General features: G+C 43.6%; 1 protein-coding gene across 7 annotated transcripts in view; it reads right to left on the reverse strand.

Annotated features, from left to right (window-relative positions):
• ARHGEF28 (Rho guanine nucleotide exchange factor 28) overlaps positions 1 to 21,381 on the reverse strand; it is a 1,067,585-nt gene that overhangs the window by 206,330 nt on the left and 839,874 nt on the right. For all 7 annotated transcript variants that reach the window (XM_085632328.1, XM_085632327.1, XM_085632325.1 and 4 more), the window contains 2 exons: positions 19,619 to 19,749; positions 4,279 to 4,574 (listed from right to left, as the gene is read on the reverse strand). In XM_085632328.1, the coding sequence (XP_085488454.1) occupies positions 4,279 to 4,574; positions 19,619 to 19,749 (427 nt within the window). The remainder of the gene's footprint in view (positions 1 to 4,278; positions 4,575 to 19,618; positions 19,750 to 21,381) is intronic.

Raw genomic sequence — 21,381 nt, forward strand, 5'->3', positions numbered from 1 at the left:
CCTTGAAATCACTGCTTGTTACATCACGATTCTGCCCTCTCAAGAGCTCTGTAATAACCTCTCTACTTTCTTCCAAAACAAAATTAAAATTGAACAATCAGCTTTCGAAGAACATCCTTCATTGGACGAAAAGCCTTTTTTACTTACACCTTCCTGCTCTTCCAATGGTGCTTCTCTCACAGAGTTTTCTTTATAGATAGATCCCCCATCTAGTATCCTCCATCAAATCAGGCTCCCCTTTGGAGCCAGTCCCCGCGTTTATTTATTTTCATCCACCTAACACTATCTAGCCAGCACTACTCAATCTGTGCAAACTTTCCCTTGCTTCAGCTGTGGGGGGGGGAGGAAAGGACACGAGGGGCAACGAGCAGCCCATGAGGGCGAGAGAGTAGGTATTTGGTGGCGGGGAGAAGCACACGAGGGAGAGAGCAAGAAAACACAAGCACTCTTGCGGAATGCTTAACCAAAAAGAAAGACAGAAAGCAGCTATCTAAAAGTGAACAGTGGAAGGATACCAGTCAGCACGTTACAAGAATAGTAAAGAGGTTATACTCCAGAGGAGGAACAAACACAAGCAGAGGAAGGCCAGCAAGCAAATGAGAGTGACAATACAGTCAAACAACAGCAAGCAATGGGCAGGCTGAAAGCCAACTGTACGTTTTTGGTAAGTCCACAAAAGGTCTTTCGCAACCAGACAGGCATGAACTAAAAATAACCTTTACACTTTATATGGACAGTAGACCTCAAAGTGGGTTGCCGAAGATTTCAAGTTGCCGTTTTCTGTTTCCAAGATGACACATAGAATTCTTTGTCATGACAGACCAGCGACAGAGTCATAAAATGAAAAACAAGCATGGGAAATGCCAATAACTCTGGTGTTGGCTTGCAATCTTTTGGCTTTGTCAACGTTTATTTTCTCCTTTTTTTATGGACAACTCAATTTTTGGCGAGGCTGATGGGCACTTGCCAATATCAAGCAAAACTGGCTAAAAGCAAAAAAATAAATTCTCAAAAAAGCACATATTCCCATAGTAATCCGTGAATTGAAGGAAACTACTTGTGTCAGAATGCCATCACTCACAGTGTAGTTAGCCAATGAATGAAGTGGGCTGACCTACTTCCCCATGCTGGATGCTGTGGCAGGTGTGAGAAAAAAGTGAATGGCACACCAGCAGACCAATGGATGAAGAGGGTTTGCTGAAAGGCCCTGTAATTAAATATATTATATGTATAATTTTAGTAAATGCAATAGGTCGTGCAGCAATTCCACTATACAGGTCAATGTTGGACAAGCCTGTAGGGCACTCAGGCGCTGTCCGATGGGCTAGTATGACTGGTCAGTGTGTCCCCTGGGTTTGTGCCATTTATGGGCCTGTTTTATGGACTGCTGGGACGGTTTTTATTGATGATTCCCCTGATATTAAAACAAATATTGCCTTCAACAAGCTCAAATCCTTGTACCCTTTCCATACATTGCAAAACACATATACAGCGTGTCTTTACATGTTCAAAAGTGCCCCAATTTGCAAACATGGGCCACTTTTTTAGCTTTCTAATCACTAATGGGAGCTGCTTTTATTTTGGTGCCAGGGACTATTTTCTGTCCCGGTCGGACCTTGATACTCGTAGATTTTTAACATTTTTAGGTCCCTCTTATGAATGTGAGTCAGGGTGTGTGGACTGTAAGTCTGCAAAGTGCTTCTTCTGCATTTGAAGAAAGGATCTATGGAATCTGAACTAAAAGCTGAACACTGGTTTGGGAGGTGACATTACTGGTTCAACTCCAAAATGAAAAGTCACGAATTTAGGTCAAAGGACACGCGCCGAGTGCAACAATATGGGAGGTTTCGTGTTGCAAAGGAAGCTGCAGCCATGAACACCCTTCAGTCTACCCCCAGTAAGAATACATTTGTACTGGGCAGTAACACCCACGTTCCCACTTGGTGTTATCAGGATTGCAGCACTTTTAGAAACAGAGTTTACTCTACATAACAAGAGAAGGGGAAGTCAGCAGGAAAATAAACAAACCACACACAAACGTTAGGAAACTAATAGAAAAAACTCCAAGGGAAGTGAAAATATCTGATACCAAGGCATTAGCACCGAAAATCAGACTTAACGCAGGGACTGTGTTTACATAACGCGGGATAAGGCAGCAGCCTTAGAGCAACGCTTGCGGGTTGTGTCAAATGAGCGCTGTAATGGTCCTGTATGAAGGGAGCTGGCTAGGTACAGAATACACTCTATTCCGAAAGTTCTGGAGATCCTCGAATCCTTCCTGCACGTATACTCATGCCCTGAGGGGCAGTGGTTTAGGAGCAGTGTGGAAACACGCGAACAAGAAGGGACTGGTGGCCCGCACAAGAGCTTACATTGGATCAATATTACTAACACCTGACATCAGCGCAAAAAATAAAAATCATCTCCACGCTGCAACAACTTGCTGATGCAAAATTCTGCTTGCTCATTGCTATTGTGCAAACCGATAAAATGTCGGACAACAGCTTTGCACTCCTTTTGCACTGGTGCAAAACGTGAAGTAACACGACCCGTAGTGTCCTTTTACGCTAACAATCTGGGTTTTGCTGAATTTTACACAGGATAAAATGCGGCAAGAAAAGTTGCATCAAAAGAGTATGGTATTCGTTCGGATACAACAAAGGTAAGAGAATTGCACGCCGCGTATCAATAGGCAGCTCTCGACAAACCCACGCACAACTACAATTTTATTTGAACAGGCGCGGTGCGTCCATTGGGGTGTGGGGGCGTAGCCCCCCCGCCCGCGCCCGCAGCTCCCTTCTAGCTCCCTCCTCTGTGAATGGCAGTCAGCAATCAGCATGACGTCGGACCGTGGGCGGTCCGGCGTCATGTTGACTGACATCATTGTCAGACGCCTTTGGGAAAGGCAGCACAAGTGCGCATTAGTGGGCATGGAGCTTAATTTTTACTCCGTGCCCAGTCATGCGTACTTGTGTTTTTGCTGCCTTGCGCATGCCCATTAGGAGCCCCTCGGTCTCCTAATGGGCAGGCGGCGGGCGAGGAGTAGGCGGTGCCGTCAGCTAATCCTGGCGCTGCTGCAGTGCCAGGATTGGCTGAGGGCCGGGTTGCAGTCACTTGCGTCACGTCACGTGGACGTGGTGTTCCGGACCGTTTGAAGGGGCAGAGAGGCGCCAACGCGGACCAGGAGAAGAGGCGGTCAGGTAAGTGTTTTTTAATTTTTAATAATACATGAAGTGCAGCTTTTACTCTTTTTTCTGCTCGAATCCTTTTTCAATATTGTTCCCTGACATAAGGAGTGAGGGAAAGTATTTACATTATTATTAGCGGAGTTGAGCGGGTCAGACGCAAATAAACTGTGGAGGGTTACATTGAGAGTATAATTTATGTTAAAACAGAACTGAGAAAAACGTGCATTCTAACATTGACTTGGACGCCTTGACCCCTTCACAGCAGCCAGCACCATAACTAGAATTCTACGAAGGTAACATTAATTATGTCACAGCCGCTTCGAATGATGTCACGAGGCGCAGGGTTCCTTGAAGACAAGGGGGCTGCTCAGGAGAGGTCACTATTGCAGCAGGCAGCAACAGAGAACGCTGCTGTGGCAGTTTGTCGGGTAGCAGTTGTTATTCTGTTAAGGCTCATGACTTAATCGGTTTTATAGTCCTATTTACTAATCCTGTGAAGGAACAGGCTATTTTCCGCAGGGTTTACTGCCCCCACCAAATGGCGTGGAAACAGATGGAATCACCCACGCAGGGTTAGTGATGTCACAGTGACATGTTGAAAGGGCTCCATTGTGACGCTTCCCTTGTGAAAAAGGCTCATAACCTGGGCAATGCAGCACTCGGCGCAGGAACAGTAGCCAGGAACGATCTGCTGGGGTCTACTCTGGAGCTGTGGACACAGAGAGGCAAGCTCGCCGTGGGGAGACCAGCCCCTAAAGGCAGGGGTGGCTGGTGACATTTGAAAATGGCGGGATATGTACTTAGCTGGGATCAGAGTTGGGAAGGTCTAATTTTGATTGCAAGTGTTTTGAAGAAAATCCATGGAGGGGAAGGGGTGTTTTGGTCCTAGTTTGAGAGTGCGTTTTGACGCGACTTTGTTACGGGGCACTTTTACGCCCCGCCATTTTCAAATGTCACCAGCCGCCCCTGTATTTGAATATGATGTGTCTTTCACTAGTTGGCATCAATGAATGTTCACGAACAGCAGCTCAGGCAGCCTAATCAAATGCAAGTCAGTAGAAGAAAAATGAAAATAGAAAATCCGTCCTACCTTCTTTTCTTAATGCTGGAATACGCAGGGCTTCGTTGGAATGTGTATGTATGTGGCCTGAAAGGTGGATGTGGGCTGCCGGATACACCCCGGTCTGGTGTGCAGAATCCCCGGTCCGTGCTCTCGCCGCCGTCCGCTGGCGTCTGGTTGGGTTCTGTGTGCCTGTTTTCGATGTGGTTCTTGTCCTGGGGTGAAGGGATTGTACAGCTCTCAGAAGCCGAGTCGACGAGTTCTGTGCTAGACGCATCTGATGTGGCCTTGTCTATACTAATGTAGTTCATGTCCACGTCTGCATGCTGCGGAGACAAACACACACACCATATTAGTTGGTCTCTGACTTAGGACCGCCACTCTAACCTCTATGGGCTGCTGCTTATCATGATACATCACCACACCATACCAACTTAGGGCCTCCAATGCAAGCCCATTGCGCTGCCAGTGCGTCAAGTTCTTAGACGCCCTGGCAGCGCAAGGGGCTTGCCCATATTTACATGGCCACGTATAGGACATGCAAAGCTACCCTGCGTGACTTTTCATAGCCTTGTAAATATGGGCCCCTTTCACGCATTACTCTGCGTGAAAGTGGCGTTCCATGGGTGTTGCTGTGGGTGTTCCCATGCAACATCCATTTTATTTCTCCTCGTTTTTCCTCTTTCTATGCATGCTGCAGAAAGAGGAACATGCCATCAATTTTTGTTTTAGTGCAAGAAGGTGTCCCTTCCTGCACAAAAACAATCATGCCCACAAAGCAGGCACCCTTGAAACATGACGCAAGCATTTCTGCGTTGGCGCACGGCTGCTCTTTGTGTGCTGGGGAAAAGGACAGGAATGCGCCGTACCTTGTAGATACGCCGCATTCTTGCCCTTTTATTTTGATGCATGGGAGCGCAACAGGAAGGCATGCTGTGCTGACGTGCATCAAAATATAGTAAATGAGGCCCTTAATTTCTAGACATATTGGCGTTGATTCACAAAGCAATTTTAGCACCTATATTAAACAAATATATGATGTTGCAACGCATGCGTTTACAACGCATGCCTTTACAAGGCAGTCAGTACGACTACATTGTTACAACGCATACCATTACAACGGAAGTCAATACAACAACTTGCTGTAGAGGCGCTGGAGTTTGGTATACTATTCTGTTGTAATCAATGAAAAGATGGTCCGATCTTGTTAAGTAGATTGGTTAAGATCTTTATTCAAGTTGTTAAGAAATCAAGAGAAACCCCACCAGGAGCAGCTGTCCTGCTGCTCAGCCCACACCCAACTGACATTCACAGACATCCAACATTCCATCCATCCAACATTCCACGCCACAGTCATTCTAGCTGAGCAGCAGGGAAACATAAGTTACAACATATCTCCCTTCTTTACGGGGAACAAGCGCATTGTAAAATAAATTAGATGAAACAATAAAATAATGACAATATGGCAAATAACATATAGTCAAGAGATTGAATACAATGCACTAATAATAAGAAAATAATGTAATACAATATAAACATCTCACCTCATACCCTGTCACACCATACCACGTCTCATCAAACTCACATGAAGAAATATCCAATCACAGCATACTATATCTCACCAAACTCACATAAAATAAACATCATACTACATGTCATCTCCCTATCACACCATACTACATCTCAACTCGCACACAGTGAATAATTAAAAACATTCTTTTACACCATACAACATCACAACTCGCAGGGAAACTATACTAAAGGTTTCACACCACATTAAATTCATACCAAAGTATCACGTCACATCCTGAATAAACCACTGTCCTACATCACACCAAAACCCATATGGCACAGATCACACCAGTTGGCCAGACCGGCACGACAAGCAACATATAGGGAACCAACCTTAAAACAATACAAATATCAGGACACACCATGCGCACCGCAGGTCAGAAGACGATCACCCTCAAAACACTTCTACACACACATCCAAAACACAACCACTGATGCGATAAATATCACGTTCACACACATTATACAACAAACCATACCTAATAATGAGTGACTTAACATAACACAGCCATCTCATGCACGACTCAAACCGATGAGTGGCCCAACCATTAACCACCACCACATACACAACATCAACAGTGTTTCGAAATTCTGGGACCAATGACCCTTCCCCATTCCTATTATGGGACATGGCTCTCCGTCGTGGTTCAAATTCATTCACTAAGTCAATGGATGACTTATTCACATACAAACAATCAACAACAAACTTGTAATAATGAGTGACTTCATATAACACAGCCATCTCATACACGACACAAACCAATGAGTGACTGAACACTTATCCGCCACTTCATACACCATATTCACAGTGGTTCATATTCTGGGACTTGTGTCCCTTCCCAATACCAATTATGGGACTTGGCTCTCTGTCGTGGTTCAAATACTGGGACCCTCTGACCCCTTCTAATTGTGGCTCAATCGCCAACTTCTGGGATTACTATCCCGGTTCCAGGTTCAATCTGGAGGCTGCTGGATTCTATATCCTAGTATCACTGTCCCGGCTCTGGGCTCAATGCTCCTCATCACGCACTCGTTTTTAATTACTGTCCCCATCATGGATCAGCTTCCGGGAGATTTATTCCACTTATTGACTTTATAGTCATTTAATATTAAAAAGCACACTGCCAACATTCTGCTAGTAATCTTCGCTTTTCAATATTCACTATCACCCAGACCAATGATGTTACTGGCAAACGTCAGCAAAGGCAGAATCTTTTCCTCTCAATAGTGTATTTTTTTCTTTTTTTTTTTTACACCCTGAGCTAAAAGACACGCCGTCAATATTTCCACCGTAGTATACACAGTCAGCTGTTACAAAACGACATATCCCGCATCAGCAAGGCAAGAAGATTAAAACGGATAAAATACCTCACATTTTTTATCTTTGCCAAACAATCGATCTCAGCGCAGCAAGATTACTATTATTCTGACACTCCCAATTGACATTGTTGTCAATACCTGGACCTATAAACTGTGTGCGCCTGAATTATTCACATAACCTGAAGGCACGCATATCCACGTAGAACCGGGTGGTTCTCGGCAAGGACATGCATCCAAAATCGCCACTCAGGATACTGACGCAGGCAGGTTGGAGTGAAGACTCGTCACAAAAGGGACGGTGTCATGGTGACGCCGACAGTCTCCATGAGGAGGTAAGCTGGCACGTATTGTCCCTCTCGTGCAGGATTTTTTTTCCATTTAAACTATGGCAGTTAATCCGTTACTGTGAACGCACACGCTGAAGACAACAGTCAAAACCAATGAATACCGTAGATATTCCGTAGACATCTGCACATCTCTCTCTTTAAAAACGTTCGCTGCCAAACAATTCAAGCACTGTTCAAAGATGCGTCAAACTCAAAAGCCTTAAATAATCACTGCCCTCAATTGACACCTCCAAAGCACCAAACAGCAACGGAGCTCGTATTCACAGTCAACTAAAAGCTTAACAGCTTCTCACCGGGGCCCGGTCATTGCCCCCGAGTAATATATTCAAAATATACGCCGGAGCTTGATCTTTGCCCCCGAACGGCACACTCAAAGGTTCACCACACTGAAACGTGAATCTTCAATAAATAATACTGAGGCCAGATCTTAGCCCCCGATCGTCAGAATTCATCACATTGAAACCTGAATCTCCATTACTTAGTACTGAGGCCCGATCTTTGCCCCCGATAAACATGTACTAAACTCATATCTGGCACGCTTGGGTTAAAGGGCGACCGTTGGCAGGGTCACTAGTGGGGTTTGGGTGCCAGACAGCAGTACATACTTGTTTCTATTTTCCTTCAAAAAAAATAAATCTTTTACGTTGTGGTTTCTTTAGTTAATATTTCATGTACCTGTCAGGTTTCTTAAACATCCATGGACTTCTCTTTTCAAGTACTCCTGTCAAGTTCCGTTTTTTCCTTCAAGTTCCAATAGGTTGCACACGTGGATTCTTCTTCAAAACATCCCCAAAATGTTGTAATCAATGAAAAGATGGTCCGATCTTCTTAAGTAGATTGGTTAAGATCTTTATTCAAGTTGTTAAGAAATCAAGAGAAACCCCACCAGGAGCAGCTGTCCTGCTGCTCAGCCCATACCCAACTGACATTCACAGACATCCAACATTCCATCCATCCAACATTCCACGCCACAGTCATTCTAGCTGAGCAGCAGGGAAACATAAGTTACAACATATTCCAACTCCAGTCTGTGCAACAGTAGGGAAGGTGTTGGATTGCAAATCCTATGGTGTGAGCAGGAAGCCATCACAAACCTCAGAGACCTGGGTGCTAGAAGAAGTGTCCCCGAGCTACACCTGGTGGTCATCTGCCCTGGTACTACCAGAAACAGATACTGGTTGAAACAACGCAACTCATAGACGGCCCCAGTGTATGCCCATCAGCCTTTGGATTTGCACCACAATTGTTCCGTAGATCATATAGCTGTCTGTTCCCATCACTGCTTTTATATGTCACCCATGATTGTAGGGCCATTGATCTAGAGTCAGGAGGATGGTATGATTGCAAAATATTCTTTTACCAGTGAACTGACTGGGCCCATCCCTAAACCAGGAGATAAGCATATCTTCTCAGTCTATAAATATTGACTGTGAACGCTGAGACACCTGATTCCACTATTCCATTGTGTTAAAATCTTGTTTTCCTCCTCTCCAGACTGCACCTTTTGTATTCTGTGATTGTGTGTGTTTCTGGTGTTTGAGATCAGATACCACTACGTACAGTGTTTAAAGAGTTATTATGTTTTAGCGGGAAGATTGTGATCCTTCATATTTTCTTTATTTCATGATCAGCACAGTGTCCATGATTATTTAGTGCCTACAAACAGTATACATTGTACGTAATTTGGGTGCACAGTGTTGCAACTGCATTTCAGTGTGTTATATAGGGCCCGATTACGATGTCAGGCAGAAAGCCTCTGACCAGCTGTCGGAGGCATTCCGCCCAACATCATAGGTTTCAGTCTGATCGCCGTATAAGGATGATGACGGTTATAGTGAAACCTGCGGGGGATTCAGATGCGCTTCTGACGGGCTCAAGGAGCCCGGTGGAGCGTCGAAGCCACCATAATCCCTTAATGATGGCGGCTTCGCCGTCAGGATTATGATGACACTTTCAGACAGCCTTTTCATGTCGGCCTTTCCGACCTATGGTGCCCCCCTAAACATCCCTGCACCGCATAGTGCCTGCCACACTGTGCAGGAATGTTTGAAAACATCAGTTTCCCAAAGGCAGCTTGTGCTGCAGGCCTTTTTCCTCCGCCGCACAAGCTGGCATTAGGGAATGGATCAAATCCGGCAGTCCGAACCGCTGACCTATGGTCGGTCAGTTCCAGACCGCAACGGTGCTGGGCAGATGCAAGTCCGCCCGACATTGTAATGAGGCTCTTAGCTGCTGTATTCAATTTGTGTGACACTTTACAATATATTCATGTATTTTGAGGTATTATTGAAATGTTGGTCTTTGATACAAAACAACAACTCTGACTTGACATTCTCATCTTTAGCGTTACTGATATTTGTGTTGCACTGTACATATATCCAACATTCACACCACCTTGATTGTCAAGAGAGGAATTAGCTGGCTGAGAGAGGGACTTTCCATTGCACACTGAGCATCAAGTGTCACGGGCGGCTCCTTCGTTATGGTGGAGGAGCGCCGCCCCACTGCTGAAAGGCAACAAATGAAAAATAAAATGATAATAATACTTTTTTATTATTATTATATTTTTCCCTTACTCTGCCGAGTTCGCTGAGTCTAGGGAGGGGTGGTGCCATGCTCTGCATCAGCAGCACTCAGTCCCAGGGTGGACAAGTTGTAGGTGCACTGTAAGTGCGCATGCTGGTTTGGTCAGCCATCTTAGGGTGGCCAAACCGACATGTGGACTTACATTTCTCCAACTCAGCCGTCTTGAACAGTCAGGTGGGAGAAAAGGCACAGGCTCCCTGTCCCTAACTAAGCAGCTTTTCAGCCCACTCGGACCAATCCCGGAGCTTCTCTCATGCATGACAGCAGCATCTGGATTGTGTGGGGAGGCGAGCTGAGCAGAGCACCGAGTCGGCTGCAACAGAAAAGCATTGAGGAGGCGTCCGGGAGTGGCAGGTAAGTTCTTTTAAAAAATATATATATTATTCCCAGTGCTGCCACACCAAGGTTTAGTGGCAGCAGCACTTAAAACGATATTCTTACCTTCGATATTACTGTTGATAATATTTTTTGTCATCCCTATATTTGACACCATATTTCGGTATCACAATATCTTTTGTGTAATATTTTGTGCAAGCACCCATACACTCACCTCACTGCCTATGCTCAACACAACGATACCCCAGACGGTTCCAAAAAGCTCATATGTTCGCTCAAAGATAATATCTTTCCTCACCGAATCAGAACTACCTGATCACAAATAATTCCCTAATATTTAGAAAATTCTTCCCAGCTATCTTCTTATTACCTAATAAGAACCTGACAATGTGCTGCAAACCCAAACTACCACTACAATTGCAACAAAACATCACATTTCCTTTTTCTTATCATTCTTTTACCACAGCCCCCTGTATACTTTCATACAGTGGTTTATTAATTCATGAAGGAATTTCAGGGAGTATGAGTGAAATCTTTATCTTTGATGCTATGGGGTTGGCTTAATGCAGTTTCACTGTGAATCTGTGCAGGACGCAGCACTCATCCTGGATGAGTTTGTATGTGAGTGAATGTGTCTGTATGAAGCTGCAGAGTGTTTCTGAAATCATCTTGACAGCCAGTTGCCTGTGATGTCTCATTGGAATATTCAGGTATAGGCTTCTGTGTAACTGGAACCTAGGCAGTAGGAAGATGAGTTGAGAAGGCATAGAAGCATGGAAGTCATTTGGGGGTTGTCAGGGGTCGCAGCTTTGACCTCTAGCCTGCTCCCTGCTACCTCTGGCACTTCCTTTACGACTACTGGCCTCAGAGGGGGCAAAGCGTTTGCCTCCTTTGAGGCCAGGGGTTACAAAGGAAGTGCCAGGAGTAGCAGGGAGCAAGCTAGAGGTCACAGCTGCGACCCCTGACTACCCCCAAATAACGTTCAAGCACAGGAAGTGGTGGGTTTCTAAGTAGGGCAAGTGGCCTAAAAAGGTCAACACATGTTGAAGATCCCGGCATAGCACGAGAATATCAGGTTTTAAATAGTGTTGTACTGAATATCTTGCTACAATAAAGGCGACCAAAACATTATGAAAGTAAGAATACATAGGATAGATTTATTATTTTGAACTCCACATACACGTTTCTTGATGACTTACATATATATTTTACGGTCACATGGATGTGGAATCAAAAACAGTAAATCTATACTTACCTTCACAATATTTGGCAGTCAATAATCTGCCTACACAGTTTTTGCAGCACTATATTTATGTGATCAGTCTTCTGACATACCACCGAAGATCTCACAGTAGTCTTTATTTACAAACCAACCAATCACAGCTCTTGTCATGGCACAAGATGATTAAGCCGGTCTTTATTTTTATGTCAGAAGCACTAGACAAAATATGGACCCTGACACTACAGAATATCAAGTGAACCATCACAAGTCCCTGTGGCACTGTAAGGTTCAGAGGGTGTAGACACACTGAAAACCTTAGTTGTCTCAAAAACCTTGCCTCAGCAAACAGAGAGGAACATGCTGACAGTGATAGGCATCTGAGGAGAGAAACATCTGACCATGGACACTTCTCACTGAAGGAACTACCTGTTGCAACCTCAATATTACGAAGACAGTTTACTCTCAGTAGCTGGAAAACAAAGAAGGACAAGTGAGTATATCGAACCAGATGGAGATAAGAGTAAATGAAAGAAAACGAAATCCTGTGTTGACTAAAACATGAGGATTGTGTACATACACAGAGAGAACCAATGCTGCTAACGACAGTGTCAGGTGAAGATTATGAGCCCTGAATACTCTAAAATATGAGTCCCCACTGTTGACCCAGCTGTGACGTTAACACAAAGAAGTGAGTATGTGACCTGTATTCCACCATGTCCAGCCTGAGTAGGCTACCCTGCCTGCATACGCCCTGAATCATAACAGTACTCCTCCCCGTTTCTCCCCCTGCCCTAGAAAAATCTACCCTTCAAAAAATAAAGTTGGGTCCAGGTTTCAAAGGATGAGTGTTATGAAACCTTTTAACTAATCTAGAGGTATGGACAAAGCTGCAGGGCTCCGCGACTTTTCAGACACATCATCTCTTTTCCAGGCACAATAAATTGTAATTGGCCATGATGAATACAATAATCCATAATCATTTCCACCTCACAGGCGTGTGATCCATCTACTAACACTCGCGGAGGTCTACCGACTCCAGCAGGAAAGCCTGGTTTGGCTCTAGAGACATGTAAGGCGAGATTCCTATGCCAATGTGCGGAATAGGTTAAGTGTGGTACAGAACTTCATTTTTTTCCCCAATTTATGGCCCAACAAAATGGGGATTGAATTTAGAATAGGATCCACGAATAATTAGATATTTGCTAGATAACCACATCTTTTTGCTACATTTATAAGCTCATAGGCTCTTGCCTGTACCAGATTCAGGTAGTCACTGTAGGAACAGAGGAAGCTAGAGGAAGCCAGAGGAAGCTAGACTGTGTATTTGTTGCGACTGGATCTAACATCCCTAAGAACAGCAAGTTTTGCTATAGCGGCGCACCAGTATCAGGCATTAGGATGGCTCACAAGAAAGTATACTAAGTTGTGTTCTAATAAATTATTCAATCGCTTTTAATACCCAGCGGTCTATTGGTGATGACTGGTAGATTTAAAATGCCTGGTACCTTCTCTTTTCATTAGTTCTTACTACAAACGTGCCATAGATAGTGTCACTCTATTGTAACAATGTTTCTGGGAGGCAGTGAAGTTGGAAAATTTGGATAATGAAGATGCCTGCTCATACAACAGCCAGAAGGAGCTTCTTGAGTCTATCAAAGTGTCCCATCTCTGTGAAATTGTCAGTAACTACTATTAGTGGTGCAGCCATTGGAAGGAGGAAGTTTAACTCTAAAATACGTTGAAATCCTATGCAATGATCGGTGAGGTGTGGGAAGTGGCTGTAATTCTCCTTATGTTGGCATATGAAAAGCTTTGTTTGTGTACACACTACACTTCTTTCAAAATACTTTAAAAGAGATGTCTTCTGATCAGGTCATCAGAATTCTCTATTTATCAAGTACATCATTTTTCTTTGCACAGGATGCCTTACTTTTGAACAAACATGACACCGTTTCAGAGCCTTAGATTGTAACTGTTGTATACAAAGATACAATGCACCTTCTCTATAAAGCATTCCATTTTTCAATGATTTTTTGTGTAGCTCCATTTGTATCCATTGCTGAAAGGGCAAAGATACAGGGTGCAAACTCTATCATTTCCATATAATTTCCCTTTTCTGTTTGGCAGGAGAGGGTATCAGTTTTGCAAACCTGTTTACAAAACAAAAATTTAAAACATAATGACATTGAGAGAAAAAGTGCACAACACATTGGCGCACACTTTATGCTTTATAGATATAGTAGGTTTTTGTGGTCAGTCCATACATTTATCTTATGACATGCTCCCTTTAAATAATGTCTCCAGTGTGAGAAAGATTAATAGCTAGCAATTCTCAGTCGCAGATCGTGTAGTTCTTTTCAGGATCTGTAAAGGTCCAAGAATAATACCCAAATGGGTGAAGTTCTAGCAGGAGCACTGCAAAGGCCAAAGGGCCTTCCTTACAAGGTACTCAAAGTACCCATAATGAGTGCTGAAAGCTGTTTTGCATTCATCCCCCTCACATATGTGTTAGGTTGTAGGCCCCTCTGAGATCCGAGCAGGTGAAGATCTTGGCAGATCTAATCTGATTGAGAAGAACAGAAATGAGGGGTGGGGGTGTCAATTGCGAATCACTATGGCATTGAGTTTCCTGTAATTGATAAAAGCTCTGAATCTCCACATTTGCTTTAGCTACAAATAAAATCATTAATCCTGTAAGAGAAGTTGAGTGTCAGATAAATCCTTCCTCAAGATTATCTTGAAGATACTGTCGCAAAATCTCATTTTGTCTTACAGTTAGAGGATAGATTTGATCATGTGGGATGGCTTCTCCTGAAATCAGATCGATCTGGTAGTCATATGCTCTTTGAGGAGGAACGGCATCGGCCCCTTTATCACCGAATACATTTGATAATTATTTATATGGTGATGGGATAGTATGTTTATCCACCAAGGATGATGATTGCAGGGTAAAACAAGTCAATGGCTGAGTACTCTGATGTGTGCTGTTTTGAAAGTATTGTTTCTCCAAAACACAGGAAGCAAAAGTAATGCCTTATTGATCCCACTCAATTTGGGGATTATGCAATCTCAGCCACTTAGTATCAAGAATGATTGGGAAGAAAGGTGCATCAGATAAGCAAAACAGATTTCCTCAACATGGCCAGTTTGCATGCCCATCACTAGTGGTAAAACCTCCTTACACACTGCTTCTCAAAATGTTCTCTTGTACAGATATGTCTTGAGTGGGAACCTCGACCTCTGCTTGAAACCTATTATCCATAAAGAATCCATAAGCACCTGAATACGATCATCTAAAGCATGTAAGGTAGGTGGTCCTCAGGCTGTGGCGATAACTACTTGAAAGAAGTAGGGTGCATTCTTCTCAATTGACATTTTGGTAACCTTCCAGGATCAGGGGAGGCTCCCCCACTATGGCGTAGGAGCGTCGCCCCACTGATAAAATGCCAGCACACAGAAGAAAAATAAAATGACAGTAAAACTATTTTATTGTAATTTTATTTTTCACTTCTAGTCCGCGGCTGCAAATCTGGGTCAGGGCGGGGTCATGTCTCCGCATCAGCAGGGGGGAGTGGTAGTAGGCACTGAAAGAGTGCATGTCGGTTTGGCCGGCTGTCAACGGGCGGCCAAACCGACATGCACACTTTGATATCTCCTGGCTGTTCCTGGGAGATATCATCACTGCTCAGGGCACAGGCTCTCAGTCCCCACGGAGCGTTATACTGGCCCGCTCCACCCAATCACAGCGCTTCTCTCATGCTGGAATAACAGCATGAGAGAAGCGCTAGGATTGTGTGTGGAGTCTGGGAGCATGTGCTCCTGGAGTTTGTAGTGCCAGGAGAAGCAAGGGACAGCAACGCGAGGGAGCAGAAGAGTGCGGGCAGAGAGGAAGCAGAAGAACGTGGGCCGGAGTCCAAAGGTAAATGTTAAAACTTTTTTCCCCGTGCTGCCCACGCTGCCCCATAAGTCAGCTTGGCAGCAGCCGCTGCTGTCTAGGATGAGCCAGGCTGTTTCCCAGCAGCTGTGTTCTTCTTTTAACTGTCTCTCCTTTTCTTCAGGAGTAAGTATCATCCATGTCTTCTGTTTGCGTAGGTTCTTCAGGCAAGGCCACCATTTCAGTATTCTCAAGGAGTTCTGGAACAATATATTGTTTACATATATTTCTGCGCTCTGCACAAGAGGTTTTCTGTTGAGCTTCTGTCTGTAACGTTAGTTCATTTAAGGCAAGAAATGTAGTGGGTTAATTTACAATGAGGGAGCTAGAGTCTTAATTCCTCTTACAGGCCTAAATAAAAGACAGCTTCTGCAAATTCATCAGTCCACACTACCTCACTAGCTGCCTGTCGATATTCACAAGTGTAACTAATGAGACCCTGCTTTCCTTGCCATAACATTAATAAACCTGCATGAGCAGATTGCATAGTGTGCCTCTAGTCAAAGTGTGCCTTAAATTGAACCAAGAATTCTGCCCAATTAGATAACCTGGGACTTTGATTCAGAATATGGGGTCTGGCCCATAAAAATAAGGCCTTGTTTAGGTAGGTCAAAACAAAGTACCCAAAAAGTGTGGTTTAGCTAAACAAAACAAGTGGCATTGAGCCATGAAGCTTTGAAATCTGTGGAGGTCATCACCAAAATGTAACCTGCCGTGCTAAAATCACACTTTTGCTATTCCAAAGACATTCCCTGGCTGCTCCACTGCTACTATTAGTCTCTAGGACATCACTACACACTGCCAGGTTGTCAATTGGCTGTAAAGGGCAAACTGAACTAGAAGGATCAGGTGTCAGTGAACCAAAAATCTCAGGGTAGCCTTTGTTGTAATAACAACCATAGCACAAGATCATTGAGTCTGTCTTTTTTATTTCAGAAGGACTGTACAAAAGATAGACCCTGGCACTGAAGAATCTCAAGAGAATCATCAAGAGTCCCTATGGTACTGTCAGGTTCCAAGGAAACCTACACCGAGCAGTGATGGACATGCTAGAAATCAAAGGAGAGAAAGGGAGAGGGAGAGAGAGAATCTCCAGATTGAGCCTCGCTCAGTCAAGTAATGGCACAGTGGAACCTCAATGTTACGAAGATAGATTAATCCCTCTGGATGGAAAACAGAGCTGAACAGGTGAGCATCAAACCAGCCAGAGAGAAGGAGTAATAACAGAAAAAGGTACAAGCTTACTGATTTTGGCAGTGTTGAGCCTCAGCCAAACAAGAAATCCAGCCATAAGCCCCACAACACTGCCACAAACACATCAGTAATACCAAACTACAAGAGTCAACCACACCAAAAAAAGGTAGAGAGGCAGAAAAGAACTAGGGAACTAAGAAGGTGAAGGACTGACAGAACCAAAGAGGGAAAACAAAACATAAATTAGGATGGGATACAAGTGCAAACAAGTATATAGACGGCGAGAACTAATGCAAAAAAAAGCACGTTGCCAGATGAGGACTCTGAGCTCTGAATGATCCTAAATATGAGTTTGCCACAGTTGACAGGTAGCAACATAAAACAGGAGTCACTGCATAGGTCACAAGTGTAAGCCTGCCCAATCCCAAATGCCAGGGTTTAAACTCACTTAACCCTTATTATTCAGAAGAGTATCAATAGAACCGCATTCAGTTTCATGTTCAGAAGAGTGAAAGAGTCCAGAGGTTTATCTGTTGGTCTCCTGTAAGATTAAGTGAATGAAGGAGTTAAGTCTTATTTTGCTGAATCAAGGAGCTTGGCTTTGCACTAAGTAAATGTTGTCTTTGTGAATTATGTGTGCACTTGTTTTGTCACTGAAATTATTGAAATGCTGTTATACAGAATAGTTTCCCTTCATACATTTTTACTGTTTACAGTTCAAAGAAAACACATGGCTCATTCAGTGTATACAGAATAAATGGAGTGCTGGAAAGGGCTAACAGCGTACAGTAGGTTGATGAGCAAAAGGAATTACCAAAGATATAGGGCCTCATTACGAGTCTGGTGGTCCATGGACTGCAGGGGTGTGGCAGTGGCGGTGGCGGTCTTCCGACCACCCTATTATGACCAGGGTAGTCGGACCACCCTGGGACAACCACAACCACCAGGGATCAGAGACCCCTGGCGGTGGCGCAGCGGTCTTGAGACCACAATATGCTTGACCGCGCCACTGTGGCAAGTCCAACCATCCTTCTTAGAACGCAAGGGAGTCCTTCAAGCAGCTGGGCAGTCCTTCTTCTGTAACTTCCAAAGGCCCAGGAGTGTTCAGAAGAGTGCTTCTGGGGACCTAATATTTATAACTGTCCTTCCCCCACATCTGGTTCTGTAAAGTTCCTCCATTCCCCTGTGAAGGCTTCAAACTGTCTGGTGAGAAAAGGCGGGTGTAAGGTTCCTTTGTGTGTGCTGGAGGCAAAACCCTTTGAAGTGCAAGTGGGGCAGGGTACAGCTCCGCCCCAGTCATCCTGGCAGGATAGCTCATCCTGCCCACACCTAGTCCTCATTGTATCACTTTCTTGGAGGAATACACAACCCCCACGAGCAGATCCATTCACCGTAATGTGACCCAGGATACAGGCAGAAGGCCCAAATGGTTGGGACAATAAAATGTCAAGTTTCTAAAAGTGGCACTTTCAGAATTGTGCATTAAAATCTGACTTTACCATTAAAGAGGATTTAAAATTAAAATTTATTTGAGTATAAACAGTGTATCTCTATCTGCTCCTAATCCAAAGTTAGCACTTATTAAATGCAATAAGGTAAGCAAGAGTTAGTCAAAAGGAGATATAGGCTTTACCACAGTGAAAAACAGCTTTGAACGTATTCATTGCCAGGACATGTAAAACTTAAGTACACCTGTCTCACTTTTTAAATACCATAGACCATACCCTTGGAAGCTTTAGGGCTCCCTTACAATGATATATAAGCATTAAAAGGAAGGGTTAGACCTGGCAAAAGGTTTATTTTGCCAGGTCGAAATGGCAGTTAAAAAAAGGACTGCAGGCTGCAAAGGCAGGCCTGATACATGTTTTAAAGTGCTGCTTTTGTGGATGGCCATTAATTTGCAGGCCCTGGGTACAATTAGTACCGTATACTAGGGACTTATAAGTAAATTAAATGTGCCAATCAAGGTTAGGCCAATTTTGAGATGCATTAGGAAGAGAGCGCAAGAACATTAGCACTAGTTAGCAGTGGTAAAGTATATAGAGTCCTAAAGACAATAAAAACGAATTCAGCAAAACAGGAATAGTGAAGGCAATTCGTTTGGGGGGAATACCCTGCCAGGTCTAACAGTGTTGAATTTCAATCTTGGTTTTGTAACTCAAGAAGCTATATAGTACCTTAATTATTTCAATAGAATAGGTTGTTTCCTACTTGAAGCAACAGGGGATCCCACATGTTAAGATATTCTTTCCATTTCAGTACAAGATATAAGTTGCATATTAAACCAGGTAATTTCTCTGTCTCCTGTGCTTTCATCATTAGTATTAACTTTTAAATATGTTTAGTGAAACTAGGAATGTCCTGTTTTCTTCTGCTCAGATTTTCAGTGCTCTTTCTTTTAGAAATGCTACAAGCCTGTAAAGACAGCAGTATTTCTTCCTTTGGTATCAACACTTCTTAAATGCAAGTACATTCAAAAGCTGAGCAGATCACCACAGAGTACAGTAGGGGATACAGTAGGCAGTTCATCTGCGTTAACAAGAAGCGCAGTACAGACTCCTCTCATATACTCGATCCCATCTCTATTAAATATATATAAGCCTATGTTTCCTCATTAGGTAATATTTTTTTAAAGCACTTTTAGGAAGAGTTTTACAAATATAAGGAACCGTGGTGCAGAAAATGTAAATGTAGTCCTAGCATGCAGAGTTTGAAGATCTTGAAAATCTAATCACTGTATTTACATTTTCCAGAGCTCATACATAATTTAATTTACATTGACAAACACATCTGTAATGGGCAAGTAATATGATTTACCACAAGCAGAAATGGAAAATGCATGAAATTAAAGCTCTTTACCTGATTCACAACCATGTAGTTGGCATAAACTTCATCATGTCCGTTCATCATGGCATATAGGCTTGACGCCGCAAGTAAGGTGGGGGTTGGCTTGTACTTCTTGCGGACATCTAAGGAAGAGTGCTTCTTCTCTGAAACAAAATGTGCATTTAAAGGCGGTTATTTTTTCCGTGATTTATAAGACATATATAAGCACATAACAGACGAAAAGCAGTGTCTAAAACATTATCCACTTCAAAAATAACATTTTCCCCATGTTGCACTAAGTAGCAAATTTATCTTTGGTGTAGAGTAAGAAAACAGGCAGATAGAAGTATTTAAAATAGATTGTACTTCCTCAAGGAAACAAAATCAGTAATAAAAAGGAGGACCATTTTGCAATCAAAATATTATAAATCTTATAGTCAATATTAAGTCTTAACAGGAAGACTAATTGTACAGTAACTAAGGTGATCACAGTGATGGTCGCCCCACCCTTTTAAGGCGAACCTCACTAGAACTTCCTGCCCAGGTCTGCCATGTGTCCCAGACAGGGTAAACCACTGATGGCCCCTAATGCTTCAGAAGAAAACTCCAGCCTATAAAGTATAATAAAAACAGAAACCTTTGCATAGCAAGTGGCACCTCCTTGCCAAAGATCCCTGGCTACAGTGCTGTCTCCAGATTGGTGTTTAAATTTTGTGCTCTAAAAGTCCCAGGAAGAAGGACTGGGATGTCTAAATCAAGTAGGTAGGCAGGAGGGCCATAATCTCTGGTGGCCTGGTGAATGCTGTTCGTTAAATAATCCTGGGTGTCTCTTTTTAAACCTTTAAGAAAAAATACATAAACAAACCTAAGACTGATCCTTTCAAATTTTGAGAAGCTAATTAAAAGGAATAAACGTTTCTTTTACTTAATTTCAGCTCCTAGAAGAACCTTTGCTGACTGCTATAGCAAAAGGCATTTGCAATGCAAAAGGTCTCACCTTTGGGGCTCTTTAAGGTTGTAGTAATGCAGCATATTGTGCGCCCCGGAGCTTTCAGGGTGCCGAGTCGCTGATAAGCAAGCAGTGTCCTCTGATTCTGGGCAAATCACTTAAAATACAAGCAGGGATATCAGAGGGGTGGTGGGGGTGTGTAGTATAGGGGTAGGGAGAGATGGCACAGGGCAGGAAACAAGGCGTGAAGGTGAAAATGAAAGCGGTGTCCTGTGATTTGGGGCTAATCACTTAAAATACAAGCAGCGATCTCGGAGGGGTGGTGGGTGTGTGGTGAAGGGGTAGAGAGAGACTGCATAGGGCGAGCAGGAAACAAGATACGATGGCGAAAATTAAAGCGGAGAGAAGGTGGGGAGAGACTGCACGCAATGTGATTGGAACAGCATTTGAACTTATAAATGACTCCATCTGGCAACTTTTAAAAAACAGCAATGAAACAATATCAAACATGCTGTGAAGGGGGTGCGGTCAGAGCTGCCAACTCGGGAGTTCGAGCCTCGGCATCGGCTCAACATCCTGTGATTTTGGGCAAATCACTTCAAATACAAGCAGCGATCTCTGAGGGGTGGTGGCGGCGGGATGAAGGGAGAGACGGCACAGGGCGAACAGGCTGCCACGAGCAGGAAACAAGACGTGATGGTTAAAGTGGGCAAGTCGTTACAAGGCGCACAGCCTCCAAAGTAAAACAATATTTAAACTTGCTATGCAAATGCCGACCCAAACATGAGCGCTGTGCTGCTACACAAGTTGAGGTAAATAAGAAAAAAAACAGGGGCAGTCTCCAGGG

Source organism: Triturus cristatus, chromosome 2_1 (assembly GCF_964204655.1).
Source record: "Triturus cristatus chromosome 2_1, aTriCri1.1, whole genome shotgun sequence".
NCBI lineage: Eukaryota > Metazoa > Chordata > Amphibia > Caudata > Salamandridae > Triturus > Triturus cristatus.